We start from the raw sequence: 12283 nt of genomic DNA on the forward strand, positions 1-12283 counted from the left end.
TCAAATATTATGGACTTCAATAGACATTCATGTAGTGATATAAAAAAGAAGCCGGGCTTAAGAAATTTTTGTCAAATGTGTAATTTACATTTTCAATCCTTGAAAAGGTTTGCATCATATTGCTCTATCTGGCCACATGTCTGTTTTTTATATTTCTGTTTCTGTTGCAGATTTGTTTTTCACATGCAATTCCATTTAAGCAAACATCGTCCGAAAGTTTGTATTCTCTGCAGTTCACTTTTCAATAATATAGACGAATTTTTTGAACATGTTAACTATAGCCATGGACCGGCAACAGCTATGGCTTGTCTAAAGTAAGTTCACATCAAAAGCGAGTTTCTTAAAAAATAAATACATTTATTTTTATTTTATGTTCTTTTTAGATGTGATCGCTTTTTTCAGGATAAAGATGTCTTTGAACAGCACATGTTTAGCCACGAAAATAAGTACATATTTGAATGTCCTCATTGCCCAAAGACATATACAAATCGCAGTAGCCTAACAAGTCATATGGTATGATTTTTATTTACTTATTAAATTACCTTTTAATTGCATTGTTTATTTCTTTGTAGGATATTTACCATAATCATCAAATGAAACCTTTACAATGTGATCATTGTTATAAGATATTCGTTAATCAAGCCAGCTATCGCAGTCACATAAAAGCCCATATGCCCGAGGCGAAAATAACAGCCTTTATATGTTTGGAATGTGGTTTGATGTCAAATAATGAGGAATTTATTCAGGCAAGTATAAAATGAAGTCGTTGTAAACGAGCTGAATCAAGACTCTCTTAAGCTAGGGAAAGACAAGCAAGTTTTAATAGTCGAGCGGAAGGTAGTCTTTAAAGACGAGCTGAAGGGAGTCTTTATAGACAGAGTGAAGGGAGTCTTTGTAGACGAGCTGAAGGGAGTGTTTATAGACGAGCTGAAGGGAGTCTTTATAGACGTGGGAAAGGGAGGCATTATAGACGAGGTGAGAGGAGTCTTTATAGGCGAGCTGAAGTGAGCCTTTATTGACGAGGTAAAGGGAGGCATTATAGACGAGGGAGTCTTTACAGATTGCAAGAAGCGAGTCCCTGCAAACGGTCTAAATGGAGTCTTTTCAGATGACCTGGAGGTAGGCTTTAGAGGCGTGCAAATGGAAGTAATTTCAGACGAATTAAAAGGAGTATTTATTGACGAGACGAATTGAAGGGAGTCTTTATATAGATGAAAGTGTCTTTAAAGTCGAGCTGAGTGAAGTAGTTTTAGTTGGGCTGAAGGAAATGTCTAGACGATTGAAGGAGTCCTTGGAGATGAACTAAAACAGTTCTTTCAGACGAACTGTAGGAGGAAGGGAACTGTAGCAGGAAGTAGGAAGGAAATTCATAGAAGAGCAAAAAGGAGTCTTCATTCACCAGTCAATTCCATTGTCACTTGTCAATTTCTTAAATGTGGTCTTCGGGCTTTGAAATTGTGAAATAAATAAATAAATATCTTTAGGGCTTTCTTAGGTGCCAAAACCTCTGATACACTTAATTTATTGAAATTTTTTGGGGTAAATTATTATTCGTAGAAGCTTCTTTTTTTAATTAAATATTTTATTTTTTAAAATATATATGTAAATTTTTCCCATATTTTCAGAATCACATTGATAATGAAGTTACGACGATCTCTCCGGATACTCCCGGTGAAATGCTTGAAAAAATTGTCTCTGTTGCCTACACCTGTGAATGTTGTTCATTGGATTACTTTTCACAGAAACATTTACAAAAACATCGTGGCTCTCCCAAGCATAATGATAATCTCTATTATTGTCCGATATGCCGTAAAACTTTCAAAACTTTAAAACATATGCGTAATCATATGACCAAACATAAAGATTATGATGAATGGTTGAATGAATTTCCAATAGCTAGATTTTATATGTGTAATATTGGTGATTGTATGGATGCCTATCCGCTTTGGTCATCTCTGTATTATCACAAAAAAAGGCATAAGAACAATGACACGTCGAACAAAAAATATCCATGTCAATTTTGTGAAAAAGTGTGTGAAACAAAAATGTCCTTGGCCGTGCACATTGCAAGGGTTCATAATAATAGTAAGTTAAAAAAGTAGTTAGCTATACATAATATTAATAAACATGTTTTTTGTAGATAACATTAAATGCCAACATTGCAAAAAATCCTATAAAAATGAAAAGGACCTAAAACACCATCTGGAACGTATGCATGTTACGATGCAATGCAGCAAATGTGACAAGGTGTTTAAAAATCAACGTAACTTAATTTCACACGAACAACTTGTCCACGAAAACATGAAACGTTATTTTTGCAGCCATTGTGAAAAGGGTTACTATTATCAGAGTGAACTGAAAGCTCATGAGAAAAATGTAAGTAGAAAATATGACGCTGACGGGGAAAAACCAACAACAAATCGATAAGCATTTTTGGTTTTTGGCCAACCTTTTGGCTTTCTTATCATAATTAGTTAATTACTAACAACATTTTATGACTTTATTGTGTTTTAATAATATTTATGTGCGTCGGAGCAATTGATTTGTTCTAGTCGTGTTATGGCATAAATGTGCAGCAGAATTATGACATAGTTTCTTACGTCCAATTGGAAGTTTGGCTCTTATACCGATATCCCATAATTTTACTGTATTGAGCTTCTTCAAATTAAAAAAAAATAAAAACAATTAAATCTTCGTTCATTACAGGTCCATCCGAATACCACCTACAAATGTGACCTGTGTAATTTTGTTACAACCTATCCAAAATCATTGGAAATTCACCATGTGGCCAAACATTCCGAAGATTTTCCATTTCATTGTGAACTTTGCGGCAAAGGATTTGCACGCAAACAATTGCTGGTCATGCATATGAAACGTCACAAAGATGACAAAGAGTATGTCGACAATCATTTATTTCCTATGCCATGCCATAATAATTACAACAATTATTTTGTATTTTTCCCCTTTCCTTCCCGCCAGTTTTATTTGCTATGAATATTGTGATGATGGTTGTACGGCATCATTTATTAATTATTATCTATTGAAGAAACACATTGAGGAGGAGCATTCCACGGAGGAAAATGCCGGAAATAAATTACAACCAAATAAAGCACAAAAACAAAAAGTTATTGAGACGATACGTAGTGTTAGCAGCGGCAAGTCCAGCACCCCCACCAGTCGGGCCAGAAAACGCAAACATCGAGAAATAGTTGTGGTTGAAAATAATAGTGGTGATGTGGAATTTATTCTGGATGATGAAGATGATATGATCAATCATGATGATGATGATGATGATGATGATGGTAATCCAGATGAAGATCCAGACGAAGAAATCCTAAATGAGTTGGAGGAAGAAATGCATATGGATTATGAGGAAATAAATGAATAAAATTAATTAGAGTTTAAGCAAAAATACTTTTTTATACATGAAATGTTGATATATATTTTATAAATATATTTGTATAACATTGTTACCACACTGTATTTGCTGTATATATTTTTATTCACTTCACCACACTGTGCTACATGGTATTATGTCTTTGTGCATATGTTTGTAACAGGCAAAAGGAAACGAGCTAGACACATAGATTCTTTTTAGAATATGCATAGAATCACTTTCTGAGTCAATTTGTGCATGTCCGTCCGTCTGTCCCTCTGTAGATGTTAAATTGTAAACAAAATACATATCGCATTTATGACTTGATTTGGATGAAATTTGAAACAAGTCACTTATTTGGCCCAAGAACGAACCCTATTTTCGTCCAATTTCAGGTAAATAGTGCACCAAAGTCCCTTTATATCCTTCGATTTGCACGAATGATGTGTGTTAAGTTTCGTGAAAATCGGTTCAGATAAAGATATAGCTCCCATATATATTTTCGTCCGATTTTATGTAAATGGTGCACCAAAAATATATATTTCGATTTGCACGAAACTTGGCATAGTATACTGAATTGAGTCAAGAATAACGTGTGTTAAGCTTCAAAAAAAATCCCGTATATATTTTCGTCCGATTTAAGGTACATTAGGCACCAAAGTCCCTATATATATTTCGATTTGCACGAAACTTGGCATATTATACTGAATTGAGTCTAGAATGAGGTGTGTTCCGATTTGCACGAATTTCTGCATAGCGTACTGAATTTATGATTTGTGCTAAGTTTCGTGAAAATCGGTTCAGATTTAGATATAGCTCCCATATATATTTTCGTCCAATTTAATGTGGTGAGGGTAATCATAACTTCAACTCGTCTATAAAGACTCCCCTCAGCTCGTCTATAAAGACTCCCTTCAGGTCGTCTATAAAGACTCCCTTCAGGTCGTCTATAAAGACTCGTTTATAAAGACTTCTCTCAGCTCGCCTATAAAGACTCCCTTCAGGTCGTCTATAAAGACTCCCTTCAGCTCGTTTATAAAGACTTCCCTCAGCTCGTTTATAAAGACTCCCTTCAGCTACAATTCATGAATTCCAAATAAAACAAACTATTTTTTAAAAAATGTCAATTAAAACTTTACTTTTATTTGTCTATATAAATGTTTATTATCTTTACACATTACATTTATTACAAAAATTCTAAATCTTTTAGCTCAAGATTAAAGTTTAAATCAAGACATTGAATAGAAAAAAAAATAACTATTTCGACGGAAATGTACACACGATATTAAGTACATTCTCATTTAACATTGACACTTATTTGTTGTGATTGTTGTTTACAAAACAAAACAGAAAATTAAAAACTTGAATATATTAAATATATTTATAATAAAAAAAGTACTATGTGAGCCTTTTTAAGTAATTAGTTACTAATTACAATAGAAAAGTCAAAACTTATGGATTATTCATCTAGTTGATTTTCAAAATACAAAAAATAAATATTTTGAAAATCATTTAACAGCGTCTTCTCCAAAAAATTAAATAACATCTATAAAGAAAAAGGTTAAGAGGGGAAGAAGGTACTGCCCTCGCTTTCACTCAAGACCTCTCCCTCTCTGTTGTTTTATTTGTCTTTGCCAGTTGTAGTTGTGTATGTGTGTGTGCACGCGGCATGTTTGTCAGTCAGCAGCAATTAGCTTTAGTTGACCTTTTTACTTTTCTTTGATTGTTTTTGTTTAAGCTTTTCTTGTTTTTTCAATTCCTTGGACATCAACGATTTGTATAATTTATAACCGAAGAGAGCTGTAATGAAAATAAAAAAATAAAATAAATTAGAGAGAATTCATATGTGTGTGCATAGAAGATAGAACAATAGCAGAATGATTTTTAATTGGTTTTTAAATTTTATGACACAGTCTTATAAAACAATAACGCAGCAACAACAACATCATCATCATCAAGAGTCATTGTCAATGAAATTAGAAGCAACAAGAAATCAATTATACTATGCACAGAAAAGGCAGCTTTACATCGAGCGGAACAAACTATGCAATCAGTGATTTTTTTTCGATCATGAGAAACTAAAACTCTTCTATATTCAGGACAACAAATACTTAATTAAAGATAAAGATTAAAGATGATAGTCTCTGACATGAAGAAGAATCGAATCAATCTGAAGGATATGCAAAGAGTGGAATTTTTCATTCAATAATATTTTGAAAAAAAAAAAATCGCAAATGCAATATTGAAAATTGTGGAAAACGATGTAAATAAATTTTTTTAGAGACATTTTATACCGAAACAAAGTCGAAAATAATTTTCCATCTAATCAAAACCCATAATACGAGGGCAGTTCGGAAAGTTCTTAGCCTAGCACAAAAAGCGCGGTATAAACAGAAAAAAGTTAAGTGTTTTGGAAACTTCCATCTCTGTTATGAACACATGTTAAATGTTATATAGAAACAGGTGTTCAAAAAAAGACGCATTCGCAATTTTTTACTATGGATAAATTAGAAATTCATGCATTCATTGTAAAAAATTGCGGATGCGTCTTTTTTGAACACCTGTTTCTATATGAAGGAGTTGCCACATCGAAAAGCAACATTTGACATGTGTTCATAACAGAGGACTCGGACTCGACCAAGGACTTTAGACTCGACCAAGGTTAGTTCAAAATATTACAATTTACGAGGAGACACATTGGTCAGTCTGGAGCTTAAGCTCGTATATAGAAATAGACTCCCTTTGACTTCAGCTAGGAAAGATCTACCGGTATTTAAATGGGGAAGGACCAATTTCCGGACTTATGGTGGAGATAACCACCACCCCCTGTTGATGTACGCCTCCTAATAGAGGAGCTGAGTAGCACTGGGGACCTTATCATCGGTTGTAAGGCCAATGCACATCACTTCCACTGGGGAAGTGAGAGTTGAGTCCATTTTTGATTTTTGTACTAAGTTATAATCTTAGAATATATAATAGGGGTAATACACCAACGACGTTCGTCAATAGATTGAGAGGTGAAGTCATCGACATAACCCTCACTAATATGGACAACTCTGGGGTTACTGGGAATGCTCCTTTTCGGAACATAGACTGACATTTTTCCAAAATTCCTACCTCCAGAGGTAAACAGAAGCCTTATAGGAATCCTCGGAAGACAAACAAACAAAACAAACAAACCTCCAGAGGTAAACAGAAGCCTTATAGGAATCCTCGGAAGACAAACTGGGGACAAATTCAAAGTCAAAACAGCAGCCTCAATCCTGTGTCATAAAAATTTCATAACGGTTGAGGATGTTGAGAAAACTCTTCTGAAGAGCTGGTATGTTAAAGGACATGAATCTCAGCCAGTATGGTGGTCCCAAAACCTTGCATCCTTGAGGAAAGCTGCAAGGAAAGCATATAGTAGAGGTAATAAGACAAAACTCAGTACAGATTGGGACGTTTATAAGAGCAGCCGTTCAATAGGTACAAGAGTGAAATCAAGAAGGCTAAACGTGAGTCTTGTTTTTGCTATAGTGATTCAACGAAGCGATCAGATTTCGAAGAGTAGTATCTAAAGATGCAAAATCTATAGGTAGTATTAAGCGAACAAGCATGTAATTTGGAATTTTGCGTTCTCATAGGATACGTCTTCTCACCAATAATTATCAAAATTAATCGTTTTATATTTTAGCCCCCATATTACGGTACCTCCCAAATTTGGGTATTTTGGGGAGTTTGGATACCTTCTTAATTCGAATTGGATGTAATTTTATATTTTGAATTCTCATTGGATGTAAAATCTTCTAAAATCTATAAAAAATTCCCAATATTGGTTCACTTTTTAGGTTAGCCACCATATAACGGTATATCCCAAATTTAGGTATTTTGGGGAGCTTGGACACATTTTTCATACGAATTGCATGTAATTTGATATTTTGAATTTTCATTGGATGTGAAATCTTACTGCCAAAAATTTTCATTATTGGTTCAATTTTTAGGTTAGCCACCATATAACGGTATCTCCTAAATTTAGGTATTTTGGGGAGCTTGGACACATTTTTAAACCAAATTCATTTGTAATTTGGTATTTTGATTTATCTTTGGATACCACATCTTTCCAACAAAATCAATCAATATTGGTCCACTTTTTAGGTTAACCACCATATAACGCTATCTCCCAAATTTAGGTATTTTGGGGAGTATGGACACGTTTCACAACCGAATTGGATGTAATTTGGTATTTCATTTCATTTAATTTATTTTTTTATTTTGAATTTTAATTGGGCGTTCATGGGCTCTTTCGTCGAAGAACGCCTCAAAGTTCCGATAAAGATGACATATGGGTTTGATTGAGCTATCAATTGCTAGATCTGTAGATTGAGGTGATCGTCTAGCTAATTCGTCTGCTTTTCCATCACGGGTCCTGGTACCCAACAGAGCCGATATGTGTAGATTTCAGCTTGGAAAACAATACAGTTGTAATCCAGCTTGTAGGTTAACTCAAGGTCTAGTTTTTCACAGTAAAGGTATCTTTATCGAAGCTATGTTTTTTAAACCCTTCGTACGATAACATACCAAAAATGTCAATAACTCACTATAATTCATCGAATTCTAATGAACCAAATATAATGTAATTAATTCATAATTCCAAAAAAATGTTGCACAGTGTTAAAAATTGTTTTTTCATGTTACACAGAGACAGATTGGCGCGAATTTTTGTACAAGGCTAAAACAAGCAACTAACCAACAAATCTACTAACAACCTGCAGTATTCTATTATTCACTTTTCACATTTGTTGTTGTTGTTTTTTTTTAGAAACCTACCAAATACAAACAGTATTGAGAATATAATTGCCGCATATATGGAATACGTGTAGACCTTCTCAAATTGAGCGTGTTGCATTAGTTTATTCTCCACGGTTTCGATTGTGGCACGAAATGTTTCTCTCATCTCCTCGATAAATTGTGTTTTCTCGGTGTTCGATAGTGTTTCCAAACGTTGTTGCAGACTATGGATACGTTCCATAAGATCATGGGCGAATTTACTTGAACCCGTTTTATCCATGATCGCTTTAACGGAACTTTTCAATTGTTCCACCAAATTATCTTCAACATTGTATGTGGTGGTGGGGGTTTCCATTTTATGTTGTTGTTGTTGGTTGTAGGCACAATAGAAAAAAGGCAGGTTGGTTGGTGGGTGGGTGGTTGGTTGGGTGGTGTAATGACACTTTTGTTTAATTTTTCCCTTGCTGTCAGTCACCTTGTTTTTATTTTTAATTTAATTTTGTATGCGGTTTGTTAAAATTTTCTTTTTCTTCAGCTTGTTCTGATTTTTTTTTAGTTATTTTTGAAACACTCCGCTAACCGTTTTCTTGTCTTACTTCAGAGCGACGTACTAAAAAGCTTATGACTGCAGGTTTCTTTGCTTGTTCTCACTCGCTCGCTCACTGAGCCAATATTCTTTTTCAAAACTACACACAACGCCAGCAGCAGCACAGCAAATTCAGACTAGCTTCGACTTGGTTGGTTGGGTATAAAATAGAGCTTTTCGTTCTCTTTAATCTTATCGTAGCTCTTTTGAGTTTGTAAGTTTATGTGTAAATGGTTAAATGAGAACGGCGGGATTTTCTGGCCCTTAGCAGGTAGTTGACGACAATAATACCGAGCTATGTTTTATAAAGTTCGAGTTCAATTCCAAAGATCTTTTTGTGTAAAACCCGACCGACAAAAATGAAATGACTATCTTAGCCTAAAGCTAACCGTGCACGACTGTTGTTAACGTTTTTTGTTTGTCTGTTGGTATTATTTTGGCCCCGTCCAATGTTCGTCCGTTATGCCTCTCTCCCGCGTTCTCCGTCGTTTGTGCCTAATGATGATAAAACAACACATCAAACAACAGAGCGCACAACAATTCGCTGTTAATTGCTGTGTAGAACACAGCAGACGACAAACACACACTACTAGAAGAAAGCAAGCAAACATGTTTACCTACATATAACAAATGTATATGTGTGTATCTGTGTGCTGGTCAGACATATCATGCCCACACACCACCACCATTCCAACATAGAGCAGAATATTCTGCTGCTCCCAACAAAATCATGGTGTTTGGGGTTGAAACCAGAAAATCTTCCGCTACCTCTTGGGGAGAACAAACGAAAACACTTTCCCATATCGCACGCATTCACTCACACACATACACACAGATTCTCAATACATACACAGAAGATACACGTAAAGAAATTTCTTGTGCGTTCTCCCGAGGCCATTGAAATGTTTCCAGACATTTTTACAGATAAAAAACAGCAACAACAACAATTTGACCATTGTGATTGGTGTCAACACCACACAACCACCAACCACATTTTTGGGTACATAGTTCATGTCTGTTTATGTTTTATTTTATTTTTTTTATTTGAGATCCGGTTTTGTTATCTCATGGAGTGCAGCTATTACGTGTCAAAACACAAGAACTAGGATAAATGACCATCATTCATAGAGGAAAATATAAAGGAATTAGGTCAAGGCTTTTAGGGAAACCGAGAGAAGGAATTGAAGTCATAGCCACAACCACATGGTTATGACTTCATATTGCAGCTGATAAGACAGTCACAACACAAACATCAGATACAAATTTTAGTTCGCATTGTGAGATAGTGGCCGCCGCCATTGATGAGCAATACTTTTTCTCATAATGTATAAAAGCAAGAGGTCTGCTTATAGAAGAGCAAGGGGAATTTTTATACACCCAATTGGTGTTCTCCTAGAATCCCAATGGGAGTTCTCATAAAAACCAATTCATAAAAGAAGGGGGTCAATACATCCAATTGGTGTTCTCCTAGAATCCCAAATAGGAGTTTTCATAAAAACCAGTTGATGTTCTTATAGAACCCATGTATAAAATATAAATGGACGCTCTCTTAGAAGTCCAATTGGAATTATTATAAAATACAAATTTGAGTTCTCAATAACATGCCAATTGGATTTCACATAGAAGATCAATTGGTATTCTTATAGAAGTGCAATTGGAGTTCTCATATAAGAATAATTGGTCCAATTAGAGTTCTCATTGAAGATCAACTGATGTTCCCATTGAATTCCAATAGGTGTTCTCATTGAATACCCATTGGTATTCTCAAAGAATAACAATTGGAGTTCTTATATAAATCCAATTAGAATTCTCATAGAAGAATAAGTTCTTATATTAACCCAATTGGAATAATCATAGAAGAGTTTTTATATAAAACCAATTGGAATTATCATAGAAGACCAATTGGAGTTTTTATTCTATGATAACCAATTGGAATTATCATATAAGACCAATTGGTGTTCTCATACATGAATAATTGGTCCAATCGGAGTTCTTATAGGACACCAATTGGTGTTCTCATTTAATTCCAATTGGTGTTCTCATTGAATACAAGTTGATATTCTTATAGAAGACCAATTTATGTTCTCATAAAAGACCAATTGGAGTTCTTATAGAAGTCCAACTGGAGTTGTTCTCATGAAATACCAATTGATGTTCTCATAGAAAAATAATTGGTCCAATTGGAGTTCTCATAGAATACCAAGTGGTGTTCTCATAGAAGACCAATTGGTGTTCTCATAGAAGACCAATTGGTGTTCTCATAGAAGACCAATTGGTGTTCTCATAGAAGACCAATTGGTGTTCTCATAGAAGACCAATTGGTGTTCTCATAGAAGACCAATTGGTGTTCTCATAGAAGACCAATTGGTGTTCTCATAGAAGACCAATTGGTGTTCTCATAGAAGAAAAATTGGTGTTCTCATAGAAGACCCATTGATGTTCTCATAGAAGACCAATTCGTATTCATATAGAAGGCCAATTGGAGTTCTTATAAAAGTCCTATTGGAGTGCTTATAGAAGACCAATTGGAGTTCTTATAGAAGATCAATTGGTCCAATTGGTGTTTTCATTGAGGAGCAACTTCCCATTGAATACCAAATGGTGTTCTTATAAAAGATCAATAGTGTTTTCCTAGAAAACCAATTGGAGTTCTCACAGAAGACTAATTGGTGTTGTCATAGAAGGCCAATGGTATTCATATAGAAGTCCAATTGGAGTTCTTATAAAAGACCAAGTAGTCCAATTGGTGTTTTTATGTTCTGATCCCATTAAATACCAATCGGAATTATCATAGAAGACCAATTGGTGTTCTTATGAATACCAATTGGAGTTTTCCTAGGAAACCAATTGGTTTTCAAAAAGAAGACAAATTAGTGTTCTTTTGAAAACACCAATTGCACCAATTATTCTTCTATGAGAATTCCAATTAGTCTTCTACGAGACCATACCATTTGTCTTCTTGTGTATTTTGGAATAACTAATAATTCTCTTCTACAGAATATTAATCTACTGAAAAAAACGAACTAAAACAACAAAATAATAAATTATTCAATTCTTACCAAAAATAGCAATGATTATGGCAAGCATTGTAAAGAAGATAATATAATCCCATGACGTATGACCCATATCCGGTTGGGCATAACGTTTCATAAAATCTTCAGCGGTGCCCTCTTGTGGATTATAGAGATTTTCACGAATGCTGGCACGTTCCTCATCGCTGATGCCGTCCATTTGTTCAATCAATTTCCAGACTTCATCGACACTGGGCAATTTTCCCATATTACCATTGAGATCACCCAAATTGCCACCTGCAGCAAAGCTACCATCATCCTGGGTAGCAGCCAAAACATCTTCGGCAAATTGTTGTTGATTAATTGGATCCTCAGCCATTTTCGGTAATTCTTGATGCTGTGCAGATAGTTGAGTTGAGGTTGTAACACGAACAGAAAAATCGTGACAAATTATTTTACAGCTGATGGATGAATGTGGTTTTTATTTTCCAAAGAGAAATTTTTGTTTTTGTTTTGAAAAAGAATTTACAAAATTGGCTT

General features: G+C 34.7%; 2 protein-coding genes across 2 annotated transcripts; one reads left to right on the forward strand and one right to left on the reverse strand.

Annotated features, from left to right (window-relative positions):
• Positions 1-300: 300 nt before the first annotated feature.
• LOC133322262 (zinc finger protein 761-like) lies at positions 301-2427 on the forward strand. Its single transcript, XM_061531277.1, has 5 exons — positions 301-314; positions 384-513; positions 573-746; positions 1626-2085; positions 2141-2427. The coding sequence occupies exons 1-5, from the start codon at positions 301-303 to the stop codon at positions 2425-2427; spliced, it is 1065 nt and encodes a 354-aa protein (XP_061387261.1).
• A 2637-nt stretch (positions 2428-5064) lies between these two features.
• On the reverse strand, positions 5065-12122 carry LOC133322261 (uncharacterized). Its single transcript, XM_061531276.1, has 2 exons — positions 11792-12122; positions 5065-5176 (listed from the first exon to the last, which is right to left on the reverse strand). Exons 1-2 carry the CDS (start codon positions 12120-12122, stop codon positions 5073-5075), a joined length of 435 nt encoding a protein of 144 aa, XP_061387260.1. The 3' UTR covers positions 5065-5072.
• Positions 12123-12283: the final 161 nt, after the last annotated feature.

Source organism: Musca vetustissima, unplaced genomic scaffold (genome assembly GCF_032173495.1).
Source record: "Musca vetustissima isolate MV318-11 ecotype Yass unplaced genomic scaffold, APGP_CSIRO_Mvet_v1 utg277046, whole genome shotgun sequence".
Classification (NCBI taxonomy): domain Eukaryota; kingdom Metazoa; phylum Arthropoda; class Insecta; order Diptera; family Muscidae; genus Musca; species Musca vetustissima.

What these genes read in the sequence shown, in the direction of transcription:
- LOC133322261 (XM_061531276.1), bottom strand. Translation starts at nt 12,122, where the DNA reads ATGGCTGAGGATCCAATTAATCAACAACAATTTGCCGAAGATGTTTTG. An exon ending in CATAATCATTGCTATTTTTG is followed by an intron (nt 5,177 to 11,791) that starts GTAAGAATTGAA and finishes TTTTCATTACAG; the next exon opens with CTCTCTTCGGTTATAAATTA.
- LOC133322262 (XM_061531277.1), top strand. An exon ending in GTAGCCTAACAAGTCATATG is followed by an intron (nt 514 to 572) that starts GTATGATTTTTA and finishes ATTTCTTTGTAG; the next exon opens with GATATTTACCATAATCATCA. An exon ending in TGCAAGGGTTCATAATAATA is followed by an intron (nt 2,086 to 2,140) that starts GTAAGTTAAAAA and finishes TGTTTTTTGTAG; the next exon opens with ATAACATTAAATGCCAACAT.